Raw genomic sequence first — 27,838 nt, forward strand, 5'->3', positions numbered from 1 at the left:
TAGATTATCATTGTTGTCATCAATGTCATTCGTTTTGATGTTGAAAATTGAATATAAAGGGATCAAATGCCATTGTATTGAACAGCTCCATTAAGTGGGCTAATACATATTCTGTATTCTCATGTTTTCGTGTTGCAGGACACATACTAACACTAATCACTAGAGGGCAGTGCTCAGCCATAGGAGAAATGTAGAATCTTCCACTGAAAGATGCTACAATTCATGAGGGATGGCAAGATCAACAGAGGTGGAAAGTAACTAAGTACATTTACTCAAATACTGGACTTCACTACATTTCAGAGAAAAATATTGCACTTTGTACTCATTACATTTATTTGATAACTTTTAGTTACTAGTTACTAGAGGTTAATAAAATAAAATCTAAACAATTTGACTACTTCTTCTGCCACTGCCAATAAATTATGTCATGCCTGCACTGTAAATGCGCTCAGATGACAGTGGTTACTGCTGATTGTTGTCAGTGTGAAGAATAAGAATGAAACTTCAGAGCTCAAGAGTAAGTTAATTTTTTTTTATTCAAAAAGAATGAATCACATAATGTTTCTGTTCCTCAACAGAGGGTACTAGTAGTGATGATACATCACAGTAAAATCTTGTAGTTCAAGACAACAGACTAAAATAGCCTGTACAGCTTCAATATCTTTACTAAAGACAGGGCATTGTTTACTCCAAACTAAACAAGGTATTTGAGAAAAACTAACCTTCAGATCAACATTTATGCCACTGAAAAGTCAAAACATGATAACGGAACAAATTACTTCAAGACCCAATATGGGTCAGGAGTCTTTGATGATGTAAAATTATACACACAAATACCTCAGAAAATATGCACAATAAAACACCACCACAGATGACTTAAAATTTACCAACTCCTGTCAGCAAACTGGTCTTAAAACACTATAGGAATTTAAGGCAGATGTTATCTGCCTTATCTGCTGGCCAGTCTTTAAAAATCTTATTCATAAATTAATAAAAATTATATTCATGGAATATAATGTTCTTCTCAATATTTTCAGAAAGGTGAAAACATTACTTTCTTTGAAAAGATGCTTTCAAAAAGAAAGGAGATGTCAATCCAGTAGGACTTTGAGATAAATTAAAACACTTTGGACCAACATTTCTATTAAATTTCAGTATAGTCTACTACTCTTTTGACCAATGTGGTCACCTCAGTTTGTCTGGTAGTAAGTCCAGTGTGTAGGTGTCTACCACGGCCTCCAGGGGGCGATGTTGACTGGACTGTCCTTTTTGCTGATGCTCTTCTGGACTGTGGAGCTCAGAGGACAGAAGTCTGCCTCTCTCAGGTTCTTCTCAGAGGAAGACTGCAGCTTGTTGAAGTGGCTCAGCAGTCTTCTCTGAGACTGCGTCTTCACCTCCTCCTTGGACAGGAAGTGTGCCACCTCCTGGACACACCTGGAGTAGCCCTGATCCACAGCTGCTGACTCCACAGCTTGGTGCTGCTGCTGCAGCCGTCTGAGGAAGCAAACTGTCATCTCCAGAATGTCTGCTTTCTCCAGCTTGGAGTCTGGCTGCTGTTTGAGGAACTCTGGACCCAGGAGAGACTTGAGCTGCTCAATGCTGCTGCTGATTCGCTCTCTGCGTAACTTCTCCACCAGAGGCTTTCTGAGCTACAGAGAGAAGAACAAAGTCATTTATAAAACCTTTTCTGTTGTAAAGTGTGAACATGAGCACAAACAGCCTCTCATGAATAATGTTTAAGTCTCCTTGAATCTTCAGTTTACCTTGTGGGTCAGAGTCAGGTGCTCCTGAGAACTGGTCATCGCTGCAGTGATTGTAGGGGCCATGTCTGGATCTCTGTGCTGTCCAGGTCTCTGTAGAGAGAATCTGATCTCTGCTGGCTCCATCCCTCCTATTTATAGTCCCACATCTCCATATGAATGTGTGGGTCTTGGTCTAGTTGGACTTTCTCACAGTCTCAGCCAATCAGAGAGCTCAATGAGACAATAAGGGATGCAACACACTGAATGTGGTATTGCCTGGGGGATAATAGTCAGGGGAACAGGTGGAGGACTGGGGGTGATAGAGAGAGACTCACAGAGCCCTGTGTGAATCTGGGAAAGTGGTGACCCTGTAAAGAGTAGATCTGACGCTGAGATCATTGACTTTGATTGAGCACACGCTCATCATCCCATCACACACGTGTGGAAGAACGACATTTATGCCATAGGATTTTTCTCAAACTGAACACGTACTGTAAGTTGAACACCATGCAATACATTAAAACTATTCCTCTTGTTTGTTTAGTATCTTTTTTCCCAGGTGATAATCACACTAAATTTGGTTGAGATGATAATCATACAAAATTTCAGCACAGTAGTATCTGACCATGGAAAATACACATTTGTTTAAGCAGAACTGTCCTTATCATCAGCTGGATCAAGATGTTTGATCATGTTTCAAACTAAAGTTTCTTGTAGCTTTTACAAAACAACTTTAACTTCAAATTTCTTATTGCACCATAACTGATCAATTCAGGAATGCTCTCTCTTTCATCCTTCCTGTCATAATAAGCTGCACGGAATGCAAAGGAACAATTTGAATGTGTGTGTGTGTGTGTGTTCATTAATCCTTAGCGTGTCCTCATTCTTTATGGACATTTTACAAAAGCCTCGTAATGACGAGCCTTGATGACAGGAATTTCCATTCAGAAGCAGCAAGACAGAACTCGTAAACTGACTCCATAATTAATGTGATGCAAGCAGACACACTTCTTTTGTTCTTGAAGGCAGTGAATGGACGGAGTGTGGGAAACCAGAGAAAACCCACTCACAGAGCCCCCGAGGGACAATGGAGGCAGAGCAGACAAAGACGTCTGTGAAGGGAAAGGAGGAATTCTTTGCTACTGAGGTTTCAATGTTTAGATGCTTCACTCACTAAAGATGACATACTTAAATAATATTTGATTTTTGGGGGGTTTCCAAAAAATTGTAAATTACATGGCTATTTAAATAGAGGCGCCATATTTGTTGCTAAAAATGTATTAAAATATGGTGGTGCATATAATCAAATCTATTTGATTTATTAAATTTATAGCTCTAGAGTGTTATAGTTATTATTGTTTTAAATGTTGAAACACATTTAAACCAAAAACAACCTTGATTCTCTTAAAAAAGAAAACGGTTACACTTTACTTTAAAGCCCCTATTTGATATTCATACACAATATGTTAAATACTGTATTTGTTGAAGATTTCATAATTTATTTGGATGGTTTTACCTGCAGCAGTGCATCATATTCTCTAAGACATCATATATATTGAGTCCTGTTGTCCTGTGAGAACTACATATCTCTAAGAGCCAACTTGTCATGATTAATAAAAAGCCACCTTTTCAGCAATGTGAATTCAATGTTTTTTGACCTAAGACGCAGAAGAATTTTCTCCACGCTTAAAGGAACACTTAAATCTTCAGTTCATCAGAAAAGTGCTATTTCAAAGTCACCAAATTTAGAGATTATGGATTTCACTGAACAACAAAAATGTAATTTGAAAAGCAACTGGTACTGTGCTATGCTATAGCTGTCAAACCATTTTAGTGGAGTAAGAAGTACAATATTCACCTCTGAAATGTACTGTAGACACATTTGCATAAAATAGATATGAAGTACCTCTGCTGTGTACTGTATTTTAAGTAAGTATAGTATTTGATTATATAGTTTCATTCCACCACTGTAAGTTTTCTTAGTGCATTGTATTATAACTCTGATTCTGTGTATACCCATGAAGTTGATAAAGAAATACTGAATGGCAATATAGTAAAACAGGTATAATAACATTTAATAATTGTGAAAAAGTTATAATTGTTGACAAATAATGCACCTTAAGAAACTTGCTTACTATTACATTGTGTTGTAAACCATTGTTAGTGATTATAAGTGCTACATGGAGTTTAAAGTGAAGACTTATCAAAAATACATATTTTAAAGTTCAATTTATAAATTCGGCACCAAACACGCTTGGTTGATTAGTTGTTGGATTAAATCTGCCGTTGAACTATTTGTGTTTCTCCCTCTGACTCCAGTCTGCTAATAGAGGAGAGTGTCTAAACACAGCGTACCCTTGGGGAGAGGTGGCGGCGCTTGTGCGCGGATGAATTAGCATTTAAAAAGGCACATGTCTATTGTTGATTTGGAGCTCTGTGAAAGGAGAGAGTGTGGGAAAGTCATGAGAGCACTGTCACAGTTCACCTCACATCTTCAATGCCACCAGCACTTCACTATTGGTGCATTTCACAGAAGCCATTTTTCGCTCCTTACTCCCTTTTACTGTATCTATATTTATTTCACTGTGTGTCTCTCTGGTGTCAACTCTAACCTCTGCCTGCTTCATTTCCGCTTTAATTAACGAGTCATCATTTCAATCTAAGCCTTTTTCTGTTTCTTTCATTGACTGATGCCAAACTGTCAAGGCAATGTCACCCTTACAACAAGGGTTATAAAGACGTTTGTTGCTGATATACACATACTTTTGTAAAAATGGCATGTCTTTTAGGAAACTTTTAAATAAACGGACAAAGATCTCATTGTAGGGAGGTAATGAACAGACAAAAGAGAGGGAAGAACATTTCGTTAAACCTGTTTTAGAACTAAACAAAATGGGACTTTTGTATTTCTTATTTAATAATTACCTGTAACCAATTTTACATTCTAATCCTCATTCACTGCTGGAAAAACACTGTTGAGGTAAATAATAAGGTATTTTAATGAAAGTCAGCATTCTTAAAATACTCAACCACTGTCTTGCTTTCCCTCCAGACGGTTAGTGCCATCAGGTCCTGTCCCCTCAGCACCTCTGTGCCAATAGCTCTCAGTCGATGCATTCAAACTCCTATTGTACTGGACCAGTCACAGTTAATAGGATTCACCATCAAAACATTGGGACACTTCACTAACAAGAAGAACCTGTCACAACACAGCACGCATATCTGATTTATGGGGCTCAGATGAGTTATACACAACTGATATATGCACTAGTTAAAAAATAAGTTTCCCTATCATGATATTTAATTTCAAATGAATATATGATCATTTATCCAATAGCACAAATTTTTAATGTTGTCATTCTGCCACGTGTGTGATGGGATGATGAGCGTGTGCTCAGTCAGAGTCATTGATCCCAGCTTCAGGCAGCATATCTGTTCTCTACAGGGTCACCACTTTCCCAGATTCACACAGAGCTCTGTGAGTCTCTCTCTATCACCCCCAGTCCTCCACCTGTTCCCCTGAGATCTAACCATTGTCCCTGGGGTAATAACACCATTCACCGTGTTGCTGCTCCACATGCCGTATTGTCTCATCAAGCTCTCTGATTGGCTGAGACTGTGAGAAAGTCCAACTAGACCAAGACCCACACATTCATATGGAGATGTGGGACTATAAATAGGAGGGATAGAGCCAGCAGAGATCAGATTCTCTCTACAGAGACCTGGACAGCACAGAGATCCAGACATGGCCCCTACAATCACTGCAGCAATGACCAGTTCTCAGGAGCACCTGACTCTGACCCACAAGGTAAACTGAAGATTCAAGGAGACTTAAACATTATTCATGAGAGGCTGTTTGTGCTCATGTTCACACTTTACAACAGAAAAGGTTTTATAAATGACTTTGTTCTTCTCTCTGTAGCTCAGAAAGCCTCTGGTGGAGAAGTTACGCAGAGAGCGAATCAACAGCAGCATTGAGCAGCTCAAGTCTCTCCTGGGTCCAGAGTTCCTCAAACAGCAGCCAGACTCCAAGCTGGAGAAAGCAGACATCCTGGAGATGACAGTTTGCTTCCTCAGACGGCTGCAGCAGCAGCACCAAGCTGTGGAGTCAGCAGCTGTGGATCAGGGCTACTCCAGGTGTGGCCAGGAGGTGGCACACTTCCTGTCCAAGGAGGAGGTGAAGACGCAGTCTCAGAGAAGACTGCTGAGCCACTTCAACAAGCTGCAGTCTTCCTCTGAGAAGAACCTGAGAGAGGCAGACTTCTGTCCTCTGAGCTCCACAGTCCAGACAAGCATCAGCAAAGAGGAGAGTCCAGTCAACATCGCCCCCTGGAGGCCGTGGTAGACACCTACACACTGGACTTACTACCAGACAAACTGAGGTGACCACATTGGTCAAAGATCACTGAAATGGTTTCTTTGAAATGTCATAGACTTGTTCTTCTGTATGAACAGAAGGTTGTGTGTTGTGTTTTTTCCAACATGACATTTCTTAAAGAAATGATAAAAACAATATCTTTCAAGTTAAGAAAGAGAATATTTTGTCATGCATGTTGCATGAATCAACTGATTGCATCAGCAATTATTATTAAACCGCACTGTACTTCATGCACTCTGGTAGTGTTATAATGCTATGGTAACGTGTGTTACCTCTTGACTGGTACTGATCATTGTGATCAAATGTTTTAAATGACTTCACTAAGGGCTTGTATAAAAGTGAAACTCTCTAACATTGTACAAATGCCTGGACTTGTAATCGTTCTTATAGTCATCTTATTTTGATGCGTTACTGCAATTTTTCATTGTTATTGTCTTTTTTTAAAGGTTAAATTCTGTTTCTATGATACATTCTGTGATATATTACAGAATTAGTCTTCAATTCAGGTGTTACTTTGTGAAGTAGCTATTACTTTTCTCAGTGGGAATTTCCCTGATGTTGCTGGTAACACTGACATGTAGGAGGCACAATTATGCTGAAGATGTTTCAGATTTTGATGTGATATTCACATGCTCCACTGATTGATTGTTGGCATCAAGACAAATGTGCTGATTTATTACTCTGTGAGTGACAGCACCCATACCTTCAATGAAGGGCTTATTGTTTGGAAAATCTCTCAAAATGAATGTATCTCTTCAAGCCAAGTGATGCGAATTAAAACAATCAGAAAAAAAATTTTTGTTCTGTAATTTTTATCATGTTTTTAGCACTGATCTTGATTCAATTTACTAATAGGAAAACATAAACAGCATGTACTGGACAGCTCTCTCAGTAACGGCATCTTCTGATAAAACCGAGCAGCAAAATGCTACAGTTGCATCTCCACATTTGGTCAAAGAGAAATTTGTTGCACAATTACTCCACATCTTGAAACAATGTCACACACATACTGGATGTTGGTCAGTACACAGGACTGTCAGAGCTACTGGCTGAACCCTTTAGCTGTGAGCTTCTGGGTGACATCATGTCTACAGTTATCTATAATTAATGCCAACTGTGGTGCTGCATACTGCAGCTTAAAGAGTTGAGGCGCTGGGCCTTCACAAGCTTCCAGAGGTGCTTATTCAACATGTGTATAGTTTTGTACTGGTGGGAGGAAACACAATTATTCTAAAAGATATTTCTTATCTTGATGTTTTGATGATCACTAACACATCACTGTCCTGGGTGCTCAGAGATCTGTTGGATGCAAAGGCCACAGAGTGTGATTCATATAACCTTCATACTCATCCAACCATTCTTGGAGCCCTTGTGCCCTTTACTAAGGTATTTGTTTGTCCACATTGTCAAGTGAAGTCAAGTTAATTTATTTATAAGCACATTTTTTTTAAAATTGACCCAAAGTGCTGTACAACAATAAAATAAATAAGAAAAATAAAAATAACAAGCAAGTCTTCATACATACATAAAAACAGAAATAAAAAGATTATCTCAAGGTTTAAAAGGTTTAAAAGCCAGGAAGAAAATTTTTTATTTGAGACAGTGAAGGGGCAGCGCTAACATGCAGGGGTAAAGTTTTTCACAGTTTTGGGGCCATGACCACAAAGGCACAGTCCCCTTTGAGCTTTAGTCTAGCTCTGGGATTGACTGAGAGCATGTGGTCCGAGGACCAAAGTGGCCTAGACGGTGTCTAGGGATGTAGAGGCTCAGAGAGAGAAGATGGTGCTGACCCACTGAGCGATTTAAAAACAAATGTTAAAGCCTTAAAACGAGTTGTATTGGACTGGAAGCCAGTGAAGCGCCATCAGGAGAGATATGGTCGTGCTTATGAGCGCCTGTCAAGTCAAGATGAAGACGAGAGAGTGAGGACTGGCTTATAGCTGTATATAATGCGTTACAACTTTGTTCAGATCTGTCACCTGCCTGAGCGTGTGTCATGGTGGCAGTAGTCCTGTACATGATGTTTAAAGAGGATTCAATATGAACTGGAAAAAGCCCATCTGTTGAAGATATAACTGACTTGACTAAGTTCTGAATCCATTCATTCATAAGCTTTGGTAGAAAAGAAATATTACTGTTATTCCCCAAAATAAATTTAAAATTGGAGACATGAGGAAAGTTGCATTTTTATTTTCTTCAAATAAGCAAAAACACTGGAACAAATTAAATCCACTTTGGATGAATAAAAATTAAACAGATGGATAAAACAAAATATGCATACATGGCATACACAAAACAAGAACAAATCCCTTTTCAGAAGAAAAGTTGGTGTTTAAGAATATACAGCAATTCCTTGAACCAAGGCAGTTTGCAAACTGTAATAACACAATATCAGCCTATACAACATTTTCAAAGGAATAATATGTTAACATTGTATTTTGGCTTCAAATGTTAAAAACCGAGTAACAAATAAAAGCATTTAAAACATTTTGGTCCTACATTTTTAAACATCATGAACTAATCCCTGCATAGTTAGGTCTGGGTTTCTCTTTGGTGGCCTCGTCCAAAGATGGACGCCAACCACTAGAATCAGAAATCCCAAACACAGCAGCACGACATGTTTAAACAGACTTCAGTTCAGTAAGTGACCCCGTCACTCACCTCCAAACCCAGTTTTAGTCCTCTGGCTGTGGTTAAGGTTTGAAAGAATCCATATCATATGAGGTGGGTAAAGGTTTCTTGAATTCTTCTGTAAAATAGCCTGGCCATATTACAGTAGTCTCTGAAAAATCCCTCTGACATAATGCAAGCGGTGCATTTCTTTAGAACTACCACAAAGAGATGCTGTGCATCAGTACAACATGTTGTAGTTCACAGATCAAGGAACTACAACTACTTTAATGCAAATTCTTTTTGTAGTTCATTCCTGGTCCTTATTAAAAGCACAGTGGTGTCACGTCATCCTCTGCATCAGGAAACAGGCGTAAAATGTCCCTTGAATATTTGGAGTAGCCGGTATGTGACAGCAGAGCTTTTCTCAAGGTGAGGAAGGACTTTGTCTTCTCCAGGATGTCCGAAACAGGAATCCCATTCTGCAGGTGTTCCTCAATCAGAGCCTTGATCTTCTCCACTCCAGTGCAACATTTCCTCTCCAACATGTGGAGTTTACACCTGAGAGAAACAAAGTTATATTAATACAGTCATCTGTTTAGTAAGAACAACAGGAATAAAACAACCTGATGAATGAAATGAAAACTCTCTTTGGCTTACCTAAAGAGCTGCTCCTTCACGCTATCCTGGAGAGTGAGGTCCACATACAAAGCCATTTTCAGGTTTGTTTCTTGTGCTCGTAAGCTCAGCCGTCGCTTGCGAAGATTCCAAGGTTGTCTCTGCAAACAGCTGCCTCTCTGCTCTGCATTTATGCTGCTCATCCTGCGCTCTCTCTGCCTTTTAGCCAATCATGAGCCTCCGAGCTCTAGACAATGGAATGAATTTAATGGCTGTCACACAGAACAGGTGGGATGCTTAAATATGGATGTCACACACCAGTGAGATGAGTGGGAAAGTGTTTTCCCATAGGTTGACACGGGAAAATTTGGTTTCTACTGTTATGTTTAGATCTGAACAGAGATCAGTTTAACATAACAAATACACTTCAATGATAATAAAATAAAGCAAAATATTGGATAACTGATTAAACTGCATCAGCAAATACTAATATTGTTGTAAAAGTAAATAAAATAGAACTTGGGCAAAGATTCTGACATGAGTTAAAACACTGATGCCAGAAACGGAATGGTGTAAGATAAATTATAAATAAAGATACCATTACTTTTTTTATTTCTTTCTTGAGATAAATGTAGAGCTCACCTTTGTTTAACAAAAAAATGTAATTAAATTTTACATTTAATGTTTTTAAAGTTAAATTTTCTCACTCTGTGTCTCTCAGCTGCGAGTTACAGCTAAGCCAGATGGTTTATTTGTGAAGGCACCTTCTGTCCTTTCGCTGCTTGAGAACAGTCCTGAGGCTTTGAGAGAGCAGACACACTTCTATTGTGTGTGTGGCCGAGCAGGCTGCATACAGAAGTGTGGAAACTGTGTGTTGCTGTGGCTCCCAGCACCAGAGAGAGAGGAGGGCGTGTGACCGGGGCACGTCCAGCCTTGTTCAGGGAGCTGTGGGGGCTTAGAGGAGGGGAACTGGGAAACCTGAGCCCCTCCGTGCATAGCAGAGAACCACACAGGCAGATGGAGAGAGGTAGGAAGGAAAAACACCTAAGCCTTGTTCAGTTTCCAATTGTCTTAGTGCGCTCACAGAAAATTAGGAGCAAAAAACACATTTCTCAAAGACAAGAAACAAGCATATTGTTGACAGCTGACAAAAAAAAAAACCTAAAAGGGGAATGGTTTTGCATGCAGTGACCACAAACACATGCTCTCTCCTTATTCTTCCTAAATCATTCGTCGTCTCATGTTTTGTGTTTTGCTAGTTGAAAACACATTGCACCTGTTGTAACTTTCATTTGCACCAAAGTAGGTGAAACTGATTCACAATCACTTGCTTCCTAAAAGGACAGATTGATATCCATGAGGTTTGACCGGCTCAGTGTTATACTGTGATGATCAAGTGTTCCCTTCATTTTTTCAGCAATGTTTTTATGACTGCCAGAAGCAGTGTTTGGATAGCGTCCTGTGATTAAAGCAGAGACCTAACAGACATAAGCCATGATGTTCTGCTACGGAATGATGATGCACAGTTTTGTGAATCATTTTTAACCTTGAGAATATTAAGTTTCACAGATTCCTAATGTATGTGACTAACAATGTTTTTGGATCTTCCTTTTCAAACTTAATTTTTATAACTAGAGTAAACATGAAAGCAGTCACACACTCTCCTTGCACCTGTCGTTATAACTTTCTATCATTTGTGTAAATGAGGCAAAAGTTTATCCTGGTTATAACAGGTTTATTAAGGGATGAGGACTTTCTTGTAATTACAAATGGATTGCAATCCATTTGCAAACTGTAATAGCGTGTCCTTCACAATCAGATGTGCAAGGTGAATCAAGTAGTAGAACTTTTATTCTAATATGACAATGGAACTGAAAAAAAGTACATTCTCCATTAAGAGTTTGCACAATAAGTAACACAAGACAACAAAATGTACAAATAGCAGTGTTTGTTTATTTTACAAAGCACCAATGAGCCATATGAATTATAATGACTGGTGATGATACATCACAATGGCAACTTGTAGATTTCTGACAGACACACTCAGAGAGACTAAAGGAACAACTGTCTTTATGAAAGAGAAAATAAATTGCTCAGAAATATCATTTTCAAACAAGTCAATAATTTGCTCTTAATTAAGGAAGCAGGACAGTAAAACTGCCCTTAAAACAGAGCAGAATGTTATTGCATTGTATGAAAACAAATGCGTTTCAAAGAGAATAGTCAATAGAAAATTGTGACTGTGATATGTAAACTTTTATATGCAAAATAGATCAACATTTTGAGCTTAGACCAAATCTGGTCTAAGCTAATCACAGAGTAAATGCATAAAAATCACAGAAAGCTGAATGACACAATAACATTGCTTTCTGCCAGTATGTCAAGTACAGTCAGTTATGATAATAATTGCTAATACAATCAGATTTAATTCACGCAACATACATGACAAGGTGTACTCATTCTTAAGGAAACTCTGATATTACGTAAAGCTTTGAGAAAAAGCATAAACATCTGGATCTTACAACAGATCAGTTTGACTAATCAGAAAGATTAAAGTGAAGTCATTGACATTTAAAACATTTGATCACAATGATCAGTACCAGTCAAGACGTAACACATGTTAGCATAACATTATAACACTACCAGAGTGCATGAAGGTTTAATAATAATTGCAGATCAGTTTTCAGTGATCACATAACATGAGGAAAAGTCCAATTTGACAAAATGTGAATCAAAACATAAGTAAGGTCTTTGATCAAAATGATCAATTTCTATAAACAGCATTTGCATTATATTTTATCAATACATGTTGCAAACCGAAGCATAAAAGTGTCACAAGAAAATTGTGAAATTAAAGAAAACTTTTAGAAAAAAGTATAAACAATTGAATCTTACAACAGATCAGTTTTGACTAATCAGAAAGATTAAAGTGAAGTCATATGACATTTAAAACATTTGATCACAATGATCAGTACCAGTCAAGAGGTAACACACGTTACCATAGCATTATAACACTACCAGAGTGCATGAAGTACAGTGCGGTTTAATAATAATTGCTGATGCAATCAGTTGATTCATGCAACATGCATGACAAAATATTTTCTTTCTTAACTTGAAAGATATTTTTATCCTTTCTTTAAGAAATGTCATGTTGGAATAAACACAACACACAACCTTCTGTTCATACAGAAGAACAAGTCTGTGACATTTCAAAAAAACCATTTCAGTGATCTTTGACCAATGTGGTCACCTCAGTTTGTCTGGTAGTAAGTCCAGTGTGTAGGTGTCTACCACGGCCTCCAGGGGGCGATGTTGACTGGACTCCCCTCTTTGCTGATGCTCTTCTGGACTGTGGAGCTCAGAGGACAGAAGTCTGCCTCTCTCAGGTTCTTCTCAGAGGAAGACTGCAGCTTGTTGAAGTCGCTCAGCAGTAATGTCTGCTGTTGGTTCTGCTGCTGCAGCTGTGTCAGGAAACAAACTGTCATCTCCAGGATGTCTGCTTTCTCCAGCTTGGAGTCTGGCTGCTGTTTGAGGAACTCTGGACCCAGGAGAGACTTGAGCTGCTCAATGCTGCTGCTGATTCGCTCTCTGCGTAACTTCTCCACCAGAGGCTTTCTGAGCTACAGAGAGAAGAACAAAGTCATTTATAAAACCTTTTCTGTTGTAAAGTGTGAACATGAGCACAAACAGCCTCTCATGAATAATGTTTAAGTCTCCTTGAATCTTCAGTTTACCTTGTGGGTCAGAGTCAGGTGCTCCTGAGAACTGGTCATTGCTGCAGTGATTGTAGGGGCCATGTCTGGATCTCTGTGCTGTCCAGGTCTCTGTAGAGAGAATCTGATCTCTGCTGGCTCCATCCCTCCTATTTATAGTCCCACATCTCCATATGAATGTGTGGGTCTTGGTCTAGTTGGACTTTCTCACAGTCTCAGCCAATCAGAGAGCTTGATGAGACAATACGGCATGTGGAGCAGCAACGCGGTGAATTGTGCTACATTGCCCCAGGGACAATGGTTAGATCTCAGGGGAACAGGTGGAGGACTGGGGGTGATAGAGAGAGAGACTCACAGAGCTCTGTGTGAATCTGGGAAAGTGGTGACCCTGTAGAGAACAGATATGCTGCCTGAAGCTGGGATCAATGACTCTGACTGAGCACACGCTCATCATCCCATTATACATAGTGACTGTAATATAAGAATCACAACACATTTAGGACAAAAATAAATACTCAAAATAAGTTGAAAGCTTTTAAGACTTCTTGGTGAAATTAATCCATTCTGAATTAATAATTAAGATATATTTAAGTATGATTCCATTTATACACTTTTGGTCTTTTTTTAAATAAAGATAACTTTATGTTTCGATACAGTGCTACAATGCAGAGAGATCTATGCAAGAACAGGCTTAATGATTAATTAGATGGAACATTGTGGGTGTGGTGTATGAATGTTAACACTTTGTAATAATTCTTTAGTATATTACTTGTGTGGTGTAGAAGAGAATTATTTATGTAGAGATACTGCTTGCAAACCAATGATGGTAAGATGATGTCATGGGGTAGGACTGGATAAGTCTGACTTCTTCCTACTCCATTCAAGCATGTACTAGGTATAAGCAAATTGATATTGGATTAGCATTTGTTGGATATGTGTAAAATTATGTGTGTTGACATATCATCTGTCTTTACATGCTTGAAAGAATAAATCAAAATCAAAATCAAATCAAATCCACAGTTCACATTTTTGGCATTAAAAATAAATATAATACAATAAACCTGTTGCAGCAGAGTCTTTTGACACGTGCCTTGTCATCACTGTGAGGAACATGTTGATCCCAGGTTCCCACACTGACTCCCTGTGCTGTGATCAGTGAACCGCAAAGGAACTTGTGTGACAGATGCTAGCTGTGTGTTGTCATAGAAACACAGGCTGACATCACCGGCCATCTGGAGGGAAACAGTCCCATTGGCTGTCAGTTTGTAGAATTTAAAATTTGGTGAAAAAATCAAGTATCACCACATTGACACTTCTCACTGTTCTGATCATTGTCATATATTTTGATCATCCTGTCATAGTCATGCTCATTGCTTAACATCAGCTGGGGCGACCCTGCAGTTCTGTGCATGAGGGTGGGAGGTTTCCTTTGGGCAGCAGTTTCCTGAAGTGTGCCAAATCCCTTTGGAGAATTACTTGGCTGCTGGTGGAGTGGATGTCATTCACCCTCAGCTCTGTTCTCTAGAACCTTCCCATACTCTGTTCATTAGCAAAGAGTCGACGTATGCCCCTCTACAAATGGGCTTTATGAAGCTTCTGCATACAGTATTGGCTCTACACAAATATTAACTCATTAACATGAAGAGGTTGTACTTGAGTAGTATATTGAAATTAAGATTTATTAAGTCACATTTTAGACACAGGCTGATTTTCTACTTTCATATTCTTTATGAAATTATGCAAATGTGTCCACTGAGTTTATAATGCATATACAAGATATACCAGAAAGTGCAAACTGGAAACATAAGTGAAGCCATTGCCTCAGAGGATAACCGCTAACAACCTGCCAGCTCATTTCTTACATTCCCAAACACTGGCTCTGTTGCTGTTTGCTGGGACAATCTAAAACGTTACCCTGTCTAATTACACAAAATGTGCTTTGAAACAAGTTCCAAACTTTAAAGCCAAAGTCTCTTTCAGCCTGTGTCTCTTCAGGTCAAAGGTCTGGCTCTATTGTCCCACAGGGCTCTGTGAATGAGTTTCCTCTGGTTTCCCATACTCTGTCCTTTCACTGGATGAACAATAGACGTGTGCCTCAATATACATCACATTAGATACACTGTGTGACCTCTTTAACAAAAGAAATAGGTTAACTCCCATCTTTTACATTAGAACATTTACAGCTTTCTCAAATGGATGTTGCAGAATTTTTTTTTCTTTTGATATTGTTGAAATGTCCATTATCTGATTTGGTTTCATCATTTACTGCCTGGATGTAAACACAGTGGCCTAACTTCATCAAACATCATACAGTAATAAAACCACATTAAATTAGACTCTGCTTAAATGTTCAGAAGGCTAAAGATTTCAAGTTACTCCATGAGCTAATTTCAATAATGCCTATCATCAAATTCACTGAAGAGACCAATGTGATTTATCCATCCATCCATTATCTATACCGCTTATCCTGAATAAGGTCATGGGGAGGGGGGGATGAAGCCAATCCCAGCTGACAATGGGTGAGAGGCGGGGTCCACCCTGGACAGGTCACCAGTTTATCAAAGGACTGAAATGTAGACAAACAGCCACACACACTCACACTCACTCTAATGGGCAATTTAGAGTCACCAACCAACCTAAGCTGCATGTCCCTGGACTGTGGGAGGAAGCCGGAGTACCCGGAGAGAACCCACATGGGCCAAAATTATTTAAGTGAGAGGAAATCAATAAAGTAAACATGGAAAGTCCCTTGTTTATCATTATATACAGGATAGCTTTAAAGGAAGTGACAGGAAAACCACATTTTCTGCTGGTACTATCTTTTATTTAACAAGACACAGTGAGCCACAGGACATTTGAAATCCTCAACATGATATGATGATACATCACAACAACAACTTTTAGCTTCCTACAAGACAAAGTACTCAGAGATAGTAAAGGAGCAGCTGTCTTTATAAAAGACTAACTTGTTACAGTTCTCACTATACTGATTTTTTCAGATGAAAAGTTTTCACTTTATGAACAAAAGCAGCAATAACAACACCTGACCTTACAACAGATCATGTTGTTATTAAAAACCACAAACTTCAATTGGTTTAAAAATGTAAAAAAAAAAAAAAAACATTTCACAGAGTTGTCTACCTTATGTACACCAAAGGTTACTGCATTCCTCTTTTGTACGATTACAAATCAATTCACAGAAAATATCTGATTCAGTGTTGTCAAAAGAGCATCACAGTTTTAGTGTCACTAGTAGAAGCAGCTGGAGCGTTTGTGATTCTGAAATATTGCTGCACGTTTGAGTCTGTGCTTACAAGTCGTGAAGGACATCAGTCAACAGTTCACTGCAGAAAGGCACACACTCAAATTTACCAAACCCATTCAACTGTCTCAGCAAACATTGTGTTGCAGCTTAGTTACACAAGTACTGTAATGCAAAACAGTAATAATGAATAATGGCAACCGCCTGTGCTTGTGTACAGACTTGAAGGATAAAGTTGGGCATATTTCTATTAAATTTCAGTATAGTCTACTACTCTTTTGACCAATGTGGTCACCTCAGTTTGTCTGGTAGTAAGTCCAGTGTGTAGGTGTCTACCACGGCCTCCAGGGGGCGATGTTGACTGGACTGTCCTTTTTGCTGATGCTGGTCTGGACTGTGGAGCTCAGAGGACAGAAGTCTGCCTCTCTCAGGTTCTTCTCAGAGGAAGACTGCAGCTTGTTGAAGTGGCTCAGCAGTCTTCTCTGAGACTGCGTCTTCACCTCCTCCTTGGACAGGAAGTGTGCCACCTCCTGGACACACCTGGAGTAGCCCTGATCCACAGCTGCTGACTCCACAGCTTGGTGCTGCTGCTGCAGCCGTCTGAGGAAGCAAACTGTCATCTCCAGGATGTCTGCTTTCTCCAGCTTGGAGTCTGGCTGCTGTTTGAGGAACTCTGGACCCAGGAGAGACTTGAGCTGCTCAATGCTGCTGTTGATTCGCTCTCTGCGTAACTTCTCCACCAGAGGCTTTCTGAGCTACAGAGAGAAGAACAAAGTCATTTATAAAACCTTTTCTGTTGTAAAGTGTGAACATGAGCACAAACAGCCTCTCATGCATGATGTTTAAGTCTCCTTGAATCTTCAGTTTACCTTGTGGGTCAGAGTCAGGTGCTCCTGAGAACTGGTCATCGCTGCAGTGATTGTAGGGGCCATGTCTGGATCTCTGTGCTGTCCAGGTCTCTGTAGAGAGAATCTGATCTCTGCTGGCTCCATCCCTCCTATTTATAGTCCCACATCTCCATATGAATGTGTGGGTCTTGGTCTAGTTGGACTTTCTCACAGTCTCAGCCAATCAGAGAGCTCAGTGAGACAATACGGCATGTGGAGCAGTAACACGGTGAATTGTGCTACATTGCCCCAGGGACAATGGTTAGATCTCAGGGGAACAGATGGAGGACTGGGGGTGATGGAGAGAGAGACTCACAGAGCTCTGTGTGAATCTGGGAAAGTGGTGACCCTGTAGAGAACAAATCTGATGCTGAGATCAATGAGTTTGACTGAGCACACACTCATCATCCCATCACACATGTGAAACAGTTAGATTTTTTACTGTCTATGTATTTTGGTGAAATTCTCCACCACATGCAACACTAATCAAAAATATCTTCTGCTGTTATATAAGTATCATTGTGATTGCAAAGTTGTACTGTGTGCAATTTACCAAATTCTCAACTTTATTTTGAAATCCAAATAAGGTAACAATGAGGTCAGTGCTGCAACGTTCTTGCAACCAATACTAGATGTCAGTGTTATTTTTCTTAGTATATTTAAAGTGACACACAGTCTTCCTGGTGTCCAGATGTGGCAGGTGCGTCCTCTGTCCTGTGGCTGGCAGTTTCTCACACTGAGTCTTTCAATGATGTAGTCAGTGCCCTACAAAAAACTTCAAAAGGAGCTTTTGTGATGAATGCTGGTCCTGCGTTGTAGTAGAGACAGAGTCTGACGTCACGGACCATCTGGAGGGAATGGATTCCTTTGGTTTCCCCTAAGATGGTTTTGAAAAAATATAATTAAACCATATTTAATCCCAGTAATTAAACTACATTTTTATTACTTTTTTTCTTGTCACTGTAGAAAAATAAGCAAAATCCAGTCATTAACTAGTTAAAAGTTACAGCTCTTTATTGGGAGTGGGAGGGTGGACAGCTGGTTGCTGAAGTGTGCCAAATCCCCCTGGACAATAGTCGACTGCTGGTGGGGTTAAGGATCAAAATCAAACTGAGCTGTGACTCAGTTTCCTGAGCTTTCTCACACTCTGCCCATTAACCGAATGTTTTTCTGCATGTGTGCCAGGAGTGCCTTTGGTAAGGCTAAATGGGTTTTGATGACGCAAACCGATCAGTTTTCTGCTTTAACTCTGTTACTGATCTAAGACTCCGTTCTGAATTACAGAAAATGCCAGAAACTTGAACATGTTAGTTCCATGTGTTATGTTTGTAATTGTGAGCTACTATTCATTATGTTAAACAAAAACATACTTTTCTATGTGATCAATGTCATATTTTTGCCTCCTGCTGTACTAAAACCCTAACCCACTCTGATGCGTTTATTTCTTTCCCTCTGTGGCCACTGTTGTTAAAATCCACACTGCACTTCTTCCAGCCCCCGCTGATCAGAGGTTATAAGAGGCGTTTTTCAAACCAATATGGTTTATTTAAAAGACAGACCGTGGAGGCGCCCTGTGCAGGTACAACCCAGGATGGGAGCAGACCTTTTAGATCCAAGAGGTCGTGTCCTGTAGCACAGAAAAGGTGCAACTAAGAACAAGGTAAAACCAGGGTTAACACCAGTTTGGCATGTCAGAGATGTAGAGCACTAACATCATCAAAGGGACTAAAATCTGAGGCAGACGCAGCTTTCTTCCTGCTAGATGCATAAGTACTGTATCTGACTAACATGTACATGTCAGCATCATTAGCACGCTAATGTTAGCATTTCAGTTTTATATCCTTGTGTTTATTCTGGTTGGTAATTTGAAATCATTCCAACTGACTTCAACGTTAATTTTTTGCTTTCCAATTAGCAGAAACTAGCGCGTTTTCCTGTATTAATAAATAAAGCCATTTTGCTCAGTTTGCTGTTTTTTTCTAGGTTTTGGTAAAGGCCACATGTTAGTTTATGTTTGATATAACACTGCAGTCCATGTAGCATTTTAGTGAGAAGTTGTTCAAATTTACAACAAAGCTAGAAAAGTGGGGCGTTTGTTCAACTTCAAGGGTTACCTTATAATATTATGTGGGTCAAGCATGTAACACTGAACGCTATGAGATAGTGGCTGGAATATTAGTACTGTACCAGTATTAGTGGGAAAAATATTCCTCTGTATAATTTGCTTATGTTACTGCAGACAGTGTTAGAGATACATATGCCTATCACTAAAATGTAAATCTATTTAGTTGTGTCGCTGCAGTGCCACCAAAAACCATAGGGTCTATGGGCTCTATACTCCATATACACTAGTTCTGTAGCCAGTTATTACTGCTGCCCTACCTGACTGCTACAACTGTCTCTGGTTGTCATGACCACATAGTTTCACAGACAGGGCAGGAGGATGAAGAGGAGCAGAGGGAAAAGAGGAAGAGATAATGCATGAGTTTGTTTTGACTCTCACTTTGCCCTTGGTGGTTGAAAATTAGAGGGAGAAGTTAGTTAATGCAGCTTTAAGCTTCTGATTTTGGCTGGCACTGCACCAATAGGGTGTTTTACAGGCTAGCAGTTTGCATTTTGATGTCACCACATGCCCTCTCAGCCTCTTCAGGACAAAGGTCATTGTCCGTTGTTCCACTGGGGCTCTGTGAATGTGTTTTCTCTGGTTTCTCACAAACTTTACTTTTACTGCTTTCACTAGAGGATGAAAAGAAGTGTGCCTCATTACCTATCATGTTTATGTCCAGACTTCTCACACTGCAGCTCCTGAAACTGACAAATAGACCTAAATTCTGACTCAGACTCAGAGATTTGTTTTTCTGTAAAGTGTAATTACAGACAACACACAGAAAAGTCTCCACACTTTGGTCGCTCGTGATGATATAAGTAGAGTGACATTCATGTCAGCTCCCAAATCTCTTTTAATGAACGTGAAAATATATGTTCAGATGTGAACTAAAATAAAGTTGTATGATGAAATGTACGATTTCAAGCGTCAAATGCTGATGTTTGCCATTAAACTATATAGTGATGTTGAAGCACTCTTTTGGTTATGTTTTGTTAATTTGATGTTAGAACAATTTAATGCAGAGATTAATAAAGTACTCCATAAATCTATTTATACATCGGTCTATGTGAATGTCACTTTTGGCTTTTTCTCGTTAGTCACAGCGAATCGTCACACTGACAATTCACATGTTGACATTTGGCACGTGTTTTACACTGGATGCCCTTCCTGATCACTGAACCCAGAGCGCTGCACCCTAACCACTAGTCTGTCAGGGCCCCCTCAGAGCGCACAGCGATGAACAGGGAAGGCCAGGCTATGCAATAGCATGGCCAAAACACTCAGAGGGAGCAGCCCCCTCAAAAGTCTCTCTCTCTCTCTCTCTCTCTCTGTGTGTAACATACTTGGCCAATAAAGATCTTTATCCTGATAGACTGATATGTTACTCTTACCTTAATGTTTTTAAAAAACCATGGAGCTACCAGTGTGCAGAGCTTCTGGTGCAAACATGATTCCCATTCTGTGCAATTAAAGTTGCTCACCTGGTGCATTTATCCAGGTCCCTGGTGCCAAAAGCTTTTTTTGTATGTATATGTAGTATATATTCTATGCATACAGTGCATACAAATGCATGTGCATCATAGCCAGAATATACAATTACTTTGCTATAACAGATTACAGTATGTGATTTATGTCACGGTAGTTAGAAATAAAGGAGCTTCACCGATATATGCATTGTGAATTTAACTATGATATCTGACATGTGCAAAACCCAGCAACCAGAAAAAGTATAGGCAAAACTGATGGTAGAGCAATACAGATTTAAATGTTAAGTTAAGAGATGCCACTTTCAGTAGTTTTCCACAAAGGTAACAGCTGATGAATTAGCTACTTGTAAACTCACATACTGGAGAGCAATATGTTTATTTGTCAAACTATTGCTGTTACATGCAGAAATAGAGTATGTCTCACTGACCCCCTAATGCTAGTGTAACATTTTTTCAGTGAGTACATAGCTATCAACTAGTTGCTTCAGATCTACAGTTAATTACTAGCAGAGCTCCACCCAGCTTTCACCCAGACAGGCTGCATTTCATCTTGTGAACAACAGAATGCTAACGTCTGTGTTTATGAAGCTCAACATGTTTCATTTTTTGGTGAAATTGTCAGAAATTCAATGATATGTTTATTACAGAGGTCCTAGTTAAAGGTGATGTACTGGACTGGGTTACATTCAGAGGTGCAACACAACAAACAGTTTGATCACCTTTATGTGAAGATATTCCATAAAATGAAGGAACTGAGGTGATTTACAAATAGCCCTCACTTTTGCTTTGAGGAGATATTCTGAATCTTTTTTATAATGGAGGTCTATAGTGAGCTGGCACTCTCTCTGGAATTTGCCACTTCATTCAAAAACCATGCATGCTATCACAATAACAATGCCATTTTCTGATTCCTCACAATTTTTGCTACCGTTTTAATGTATAATTTGTGTGTGGAAGCTTAAGGTTAGCAGAATAAGAGCAGAAAACAAGCTATGCTGACTCAGCATCCACACAATTAAATTTGCTGTTGCTTTTGTTTCCCATCAGAGCAAGAATTCTCATTGGGAGCCATGTTAGAACTCATCACTGTATATTCTCTGGTTGGATAGCCATATATTGCTGTTTGCAAGTTAACTCACTGGCTGATTTTTGTATATAAGGCCATTTTAAATTTGTTCTCACACTATCTGTGTGGATTTATTTATTTAGTTTGTGCCTTGTAATATGATCTCAGATCCCAGGACTTTGTGTTCACACTGTCCCAAAGACTCACACTGAATTTGAAAAAAATGCCCTCGAATAGAGCATTGGGTGAATGTTAACCATCAGAGAATTAGAATCTATTGGAAAGTATAATAATTTTTATAACTAGGCCTACTGGGCCTATAAGCTATTGTGTACCCATGTGGCTTTATACAGAATGTCATTTCTGTGTTGATGATGCTCCCTTATAAATGAGATTAGCAACCCCAATGGGATCTAACCTAAATTAAATAATAGCCTACAAAAACAAAAACCAATAGTCTGGTAATAATCTGGCAGAGTAGTTAGTATAGTATCATATTGCAATAGTTGTTAAATAAAAGGCACCTACAAGCAATAGCATCTGAACATTACATTCTGCTGCGCTATTATTGCTTCTCTTGCCTATAGGCAGAGCCTTGAAACTGTGGCACTGCTACTCTTCTTCTTTCAGCTGTTCCCGTTAGGGGTCGCCACAGTGAATCATCCGTTTCCACCTAACTCTATCTTTGGCATCCTCTACTCTCACCCCAGTTAACTTCATGTCCTCTTTTAGCACATCTGTGTATCTCCTCTTTGGCCTTCCTCTTGACCTCTTGCCTGGCAGCTCCATCTCCAACATCCTTCTACCAGAAAAATCCCTTTGTTTTATTCTGGAAAACTTTATGTTTCACACTAGTATTTTATATGCACAACTCCTACACCGTCATCACTCTGAAACTATGAACAACTGCTTCATTATTGGTCTTACTGCCGAACATGTTCCACCACATCAGTCAGGGCTGAGAACACCTTGACTGGGGCATGCTTGGTGACCTTCTGCTCCCATACCAGCTGCTCTAATGGCCTGTGTGATCTGCTGGGTGTGTTTGACTCCCACCTTCACAGCATGTTCTCAGCTGATACCTCAGTCATCACTGACAGACAGAGTCACATGATAGACAAGTGCTGTGTTCTGCTATCATCAGACAGAGTGAAGAAAAGCCAATTGCCTGTGATACTGAGCTTAATGAAGCTGTTTTATTATTAATGCAGTCGTCTGTGTTTCTTATGTTTTCAAAGGTGTTTTTTTTTTCTCCATCAACCCAGAGAAGGGCACTAAAGTGGAGAAGACGAGCACAACTCGTCTTCACGTGAACCCAAGAGTCCTTACTTTGATCCAGGAGCTTTCAGATCACGAGTGGCGTGATGTCTGAATATGGACTAAACACAGTGAGATTTGTGACCCACTCACAATTTAAGATTTTTTTTCCCGGGCGCATTATCTGCTCAGTTCTTCAGGCTGGAGAAGCAAGTAAAAGTCTGACAAAATTGTTGATGTATGTATTCTTACATTTATTAAGAAAACCCACTTGTCCTCAGGAGATTTTTGAGGTCTTCTCCCTCTCTTTATCCATCTGTCCCCTTTCACCTTGAATAAGGTGATCACTAATGTCATTGCTCTCTATTCTAAAATTTGTAAAGTGCATATTACAAATATGTGGAGGAATGACAGACTTTTTGTTCAGTACTTTGAGCTCAATAAAGTCTTGAAAACGTACGTTATTACTTGATTTGTTTATTCTTTTCATATACTATGTGCTAGGTTGACTCTGAGCGGCCAAGAATGTAGGAGACAGACTCGAAAAAGACATCAGGTTTTCTCAAATCAGTCATTTATTTTAAACAAGTGCCAGCAAAGTACACATGCCAAACAAAATCACTAAACAAACTAAATGGTTTAACTTCACATAACTGAAGAAAACTCAACTCAACGCAACTTACAGGCACGTGCACACCACTACACTTAGACTGCCATACTACCAGCTGCTCCACCTCAGCTGATTAAGTAGCTCCTGGTACCAATCAACCCTATGACATCCTTGATGACATCAGAGAGCGTACGAAATGAGGAAGTGATTAACCTAGTAAATACAATCACACATTTAACACACAGGTTAAGGCATTAGGAAACATACATGATTTAGCCTAGGGACAAGTGGAGTGTTCTCACCCACTTTGTCACATACTACCTTTGCTTTTCAGTTTTTAAATGCTTAATCTTTGTACATTGGATTACATCTTTCACATTTCTGGGAAAAGCCAAACACTTGTAAGAAGGTAGTGCAGGTAGTAGTTGTAGTATAGAAAGTGTTTCTATTTACCACTGAACAACAATTGTAACAAGGGGATAGAGAACTACTGTCATACAGTTTCACAATTTTTATTTGAGACTATTATATAGGAGTAATAGAACAAGATTTTATGCTTTCAAACTGCAATGAACACATTTTACAGAGAATTCAATTGCATGATTTAGATGTAAAATTGTCTTTAATACTGCAAAATACATTGTCATAAAGAATTATTGCATAAAATTTTCAGAACAATGCAGTTAAAAGACAGTATTATAATGAAGTATTTACAGTTGAGTTTTGTTGTTTGGTATTTTACAGTGAAATTGAATTAGTTTTCATGTACAATAAGCAACAACTGCATGTAAATCTTACAGCTAATTCAACAGAAAAGGGCAGTTAGATTTACCCATTTAAAATGTCAAATTTGTTTGTAATTTAAAATGGTTTTAAAATTTACAGGTTGTCCTGTAAAGCCCACTCGTATCGCCCTGCGCTCCCCAGGTTATGTGGCGTGGCTATAATAACACTACCAGTAGTGTTATAGCCCACACGTGCTTTACCCAGAGGAGCCCACCTCTGGCTAAAGTCTGTGCTTCGCCCGGGGCAGGCCAGCCCTGGTTGAAACACGGCCTTACCCCGAGAGGTCCACCCCTGGTTAAAGCTGACTTCACCCAGAGGAGTCCACCTCTGGTTAAACTAAATATAGTCATGTGCCTAAATCCAAAAAGACCATTTGAGTGTTCATGTTGAACATGTTGAAGTTTTGTTTTTCCTTTTGGTTTGACTGATTGCATGTGATCAGAGTGACCTAACTTCATCAAGCATCTTAAAGCAGCCACATCAAATTGTACTTAGGTTAGATTTTCCGCATATAGGGATACACAGTTACTACATGAGCTCCACTTAATCTTGATACCTGTCATTCATATTTTCTATAGAAAACACTGTGATTTAGGTGAGAGTAAGCCAAATACATGAAAGAAGAAAGTCTCTTGTTCTTCATCATATACAGGACAGGTATAAAGGAAAATGACTGGAGAACAACCTTTTTAGCTGGCATTGTTTGTTTATTCAATAAGGCACAATGAGCCACAGAAAGTTTGAAAGCATCAACAAGAGGTGATGATACATCACAACAACAACTTGTAGCTACAAGGTACTCTTCTCAGAGAGATTAAAGGAACAACTGTCTTTATAAAAGACAAACAGGACAGGACACAGTTGAGAACACAGTTCTTATGTTACTTTGTAAATTTTCATCCAAACGGATTTAAAATTTTCATTTCATTACCAAAAAAGAAACAATAGTAAAAACTGACCTTACAACAGATCACCTTGTTCTTAAAAATCACAAAATGTAAAAATTACATTATCACTTTAAAACAGTGATGTGAAACCAGCTTTTTACAGTAAAAGGACCAACAGTGATCTTAAAACATCTGTTTCCAGTGATCACATAACATGAGGAAAAGTCCAATTTGACAAAATGTCCATAAAGAGTCAAAGTTTGATCAAAATGATCAATATCAGTCAAAAGGAAACCTATATCACTGTGGCATTATATTTCACTGCTACATGATGCACAGTAAAGCATAAAAGTATCACAGGAAATTTGTGATAGAAAAAGCATAAACATCTGGATCTTACAACAGATCAGTTTTGACTAATCAGAAAGATTAAAGTGAAGTCATGTGACATTTAAAACATTTGATCACAATGATCAGTACCAGTCAAGAGGTAACAAACCATCATAAGCACCAAAGTACCGTAGCATATAAGACTACTAGTACATGAAGTAGAGTGAGGTATAATCATAATTGCTGATGCAATTGGTTGATTCATGCAACATGCATGACAAAATATTCCTTCTTAACTTAAAAGATATTGTTGCTGTTATTTCATTAAATGTCATGTTGGAAAAAATACAATACACAACCTTCTGTTCATACAGAAGAACAAGTCTATGACATTTCAAAGAAACCATTTCAGTGATCTTTGACCAATGTGGTCGCCTCAGTTTGTCTGGTAGTAAGTCCAGTGTGTAGGTGTCTACCACGGCCTCCAGGGGGCGATGTTGACTGGACTCCCCTCTTTGCTGATGCTCTTCTGGACTGTGGAGCTCAGAGGACAGAAGTCTGCCTCTCTCAGGTTCTTCTCAGAGGAAGACTGCAGCTTGTTGAAGTCGCTCAGCAGTAATGTCTGCTGTTGGTTCTGCTGCTGCAGCTGTGTCAGGAAACAAACTGTCATCTCCAGGATGTCTGCTTTCTCCAGCTTGGAGTCTGGCTGCTGTTTGAGGAACTCTGGACCCAGGAGAGACTTGAGCTGCTCAATGCTGCTGTTGATTCGCTCTCTGCGTAACTTCTCCACCAGAGGCTTTCTGAGCTACAGAGAGAAGAACAAAGTCATTTATAAAACCTTTTCTGTTGTAAAGTGTGAACATGAGCACAAACAGCCTCTCATGCATGATGTTTAAGTCTCCTTGAATCTTCAGTTTACCTTGTGGGTCAGAGTCAGGTGCTCCTGAGAACTGGTCATCGCTGCAGTGATTGTAGGGGCCATGTCTGGATCTCTGTGCTGTCCAGGTCTCTGTAGAGAGAATCTGATCTCTGCTGGCTCCATCCCTCCTATTTATAGTCCCACATCTCCATATGAATGTGTGGGTCTTGGTCTAGTTGGACTTTCTCACAGTCTCAGCCAATCAGAGAGCTTGATGACACAATACGGCATGTGGAGCAGCAACATGCTGAATGGTGTTATTGCCCCAGGACAATGGTAAGATCTCAGGGGAACAGGTGGAGGACTGGGGGTGATGGAGAGAGACTCACAGAGCCCTGTGTGAATCTGGGAAAGCGGTGACCCTGGGTACAACATCTAAAAGTTTCATTGCTGTATATGCAATTTACCTAAGCCTTCAAAGTTTTCTTGTAATGAAAGCAGTTATTTGTCAGTCACTGGAAAACAACATTAAATGTCCATCTTTATATTTTTATTTTAAATTTTATACTAGGTTCCTGGTGTCCAGATGTGACAGGTGTGTCCTGTGTATTGTGGTTGAGAGCTGGCATGAGCAGAAAGTTGCTCTCAGTTTCCCACACTCAGTCTTTGATCAGGTCAGTGCACTACATAAGAACATTGAAAGGAGGCTTTGTGATGAATGCTGGTCGTGTGCTGTCATAGAGACAGAGCCTGACGTCATCGGCCATCTGGAGGGAATGGACCCCATTGGCTGACTCTCAAGTTTGGTATTTTTTAAAAATCTAATCATAAAATATATCAAGCTGTATACATCAGCTGTACTAAATTGTTACTCATACATTTAAGGAAATTACAAAACCTGTCAAAATAGAACCTTTTTAAGTAAATATTACAGCTTTATACATGAGAGTGGGAGGATGAACAGCTGGTTGCTGAAGTGTGCCAAATCCCTGTGGACAACAATCGACTGCTGGTAGAGTTAAGGATGCAAATCAAACTGTGACTCACACTTTCTCACACTCTGGTTCATGTTTGCCCTTGTTAGACAGGAGTGACTTTGATAAAGCAGGTTTTTTTGTTTGTTTGTTTGTTACATTTTTTTAGTTGCCTGCAGTAAACTTTTGTGTCTTAGGTTTTTATTAAATATTCTTTAGGTTTCAATTTTGATCCCACCAAATTCCTTGTTAACCTCCCCAGGAC

At 39.3% G+C, this 27,838-nt stretch overlaps 5 protein-coding genes across 7 annotated transcripts; 1 reads left to right on the top strand and 4 right to left on the bottom strand.

Annotated features, from left to right (window-relative positions):
- Positions 1-518: 518 nt before the first annotated feature.
- On the bottom strand, positions 519-1,911 carry LOC109960234 (transcription factor HES-5-like). The gene is made up of 2 exons (XM_020600220.1): positions 1,764-1,911; positions 519-1,649 (listed from the first exon to the last, which is right to left on the bottom strand). Exons 1-2 carry the CDS (start codon positions 1,884-1,886, stop codon positions 1,227-1,229), a joined length of 546 nt encoding a protein of 181 aa, XP_020455876.1. The 5' UTR covers positions 1,887-1,911; the 3' UTR covers positions 519-1,226.
- On the bottom strand, positions 1,143-13,259 carry LOC109960440 (transcription factor HES-4-A-like). Its single transcript, XM_020600588.1, has 3 exons — positions 13,083-13,259; positions 12,591-12,968; positions 1,143-1,181 (listed from the first exon to the last, which is right to left on the bottom strand). The coding sequence occupies exons 1-2, from the start codon at positions 13,203-13,205 to the stop codon at positions 12,636-12,638; spliced, it is 456 nt and encodes a 151-aa protein (XP_020456244.1). The 5' UTR covers positions 13,206-13,259; the 3' UTR covers positions 1,143-1,181; positions 12,591-12,635.
- LOC109960309 (transcription factor HES-5-like) lies at positions 5,469-6,885 on the top strand. Its single transcript, XM_020600340.1, has 2 exons — positions 5,469-5,550; positions 5,665-6,885. Exons 1-2 carry the CDS (start codon positions 5,488-5,490, stop codon positions 6,085-6,087), a joined length of 486 nt encoding a protein of 161 aa, XP_020455996.1. The 5' UTR covers positions 5,469-5,487; the 3' UTR covers positions 6,088-6,885.
- LOC109960057 (transcription factor HES-5-like) lies at positions 11,292-17,351 on the bottom strand. Of its 3 annotated transcripts, none has more exons than XM_020600093.1 (3): positions 17,193-17,351; positions 16,619-17,078; positions 11,292-12,598 (listed from the first exon to the last, which is right to left on the bottom strand). In XM_020600093.1, the coding sequence occupies exons 1-2, from the start codon at positions 17,313-17,315 to the stop codon at positions 16,656-16,658; spliced, it is 546 nt and encodes a 181-aa protein (XP_020455749.1). In that variant the 5' UTR covers positions 17,316-17,351; the 3' UTR covers positions 11,292-12,598; positions 16,619-16,655. The 3 variants fall into 3 exon arrangements, with proteins under 3 accessions (XP_020455749.1, XP_020455671.1, XP_020455594.1); XM_020600015.1 differs by having other exon boundaries at positions 11,292-12,590; positions 16,611-17,078; XM_020599938.1 differs by lacking the exon at positions 11,292-12,598 and having other exon boundaries at positions 16,580-17,078; positions 17,193-17,350.
- LOC109960366 (transcription factor HES-4-A-like) lies at positions 16,572-26,990 on the bottom strand. The gene is made up of 3 exons (XM_020600465.1): positions 26,660-26,990; positions 26,176-26,545; positions 16,572-16,618 (listed from the first exon to the last, which is right to left on the bottom strand). Exons 1-2 carry the CDS (start codon positions 26,780-26,782, stop codon positions 26,213-26,215), a joined length of 456 nt encoding a protein of 151 aa, XP_020456121.1. The 5' UTR covers positions 26,783-26,990; the 3' UTR covers positions 16,572-16,618; positions 26,176-26,212.
- Between the last annotated feature and the right edge of the window lie 848 nt (positions 26,991-27,838).

The sequence above is a fragment of the Monopterus albus genome, unplaced genomic scaffold, assembly GCF_001952655.1.
Source record: "Monopterus albus unplaced genomic scaffold, M_albus_1.0 scaffold1.1, whole genome shotgun sequence".
Classification (NCBI taxonomy): domain Eukaryota; kingdom Metazoa; phylum Chordata; class Actinopteri; order Synbranchiformes; family Synbranchidae; genus Monopterus; species Monopterus albus.

Coding starts and splice junctions, on each gene's coding strand:
- LOC109960234 (XM_020600220.1), bottom strand. CDS start 1,886: ATGGAGCCAGCAGAGATCAGATTCTCTCTACAGAGACCTGGACAGCAC. Junction 1,650..1,763: donor ACCTGACTCTGACCCACAAG/GTAAACTGAAGA, acceptor TTCTCTCTGTAG/CTCAGAAAGCCTCTGGTGGA.
- LOC109960309 (XM_020600340.1), top strand. CDS start 5,488: ATGGCCCCTACAATCACTGCAGCAATGACCAGTTCTCAGGAGCACCTG. Junction 5,551..5,664: donor ACCTGACTCTGACCCACAAG/GTAAACTGAAGA, acceptor TTCTCTCTGTAG/CTCAGAAAGCCTCTGGTGGA.
- LOC109960440 (XM_020600588.1), bottom strand. CDS start 13,205: ATGGAGCCAGCAGAGATCAGATTCTCTCTACAGAGACCTGGACAGCAC. Junction 12,969..13,082: donor ACCTGACTCTGACCCACAAG/GTAAACTGAAGA, acceptor TTCTCTCTGTAG/CTCAGAAAGCCTCTGGTGGA.
- LOC109960057 (XM_020600093.1), bottom strand. CDS start 17,315: ATGGAGCCAGCAGAGATCAGATTCTCTCTACAGAGACCTGGACAGCAC. Junction 17,079..17,192: donor ACCTGACTCTGACCCACAAG/GTAAACTGAAGA, acceptor TTCTCTCTGTAG/CTCAGAAAGCCTCTGGTGGA.
- LOC109960366 (XM_020600465.1), bottom strand. CDS start 26,782: ATGGAGCCAGCAGAGATCAGATTCTCTCTACAGAGACCTGGACAGCAC. Junction 26,546..26,659: donor ACCTGACTCTGACCCACAAG/GTAAACTGAAGA, acceptor TTCTCTCTGTAG/CTCAGAAAGCCTCTGGTGGA.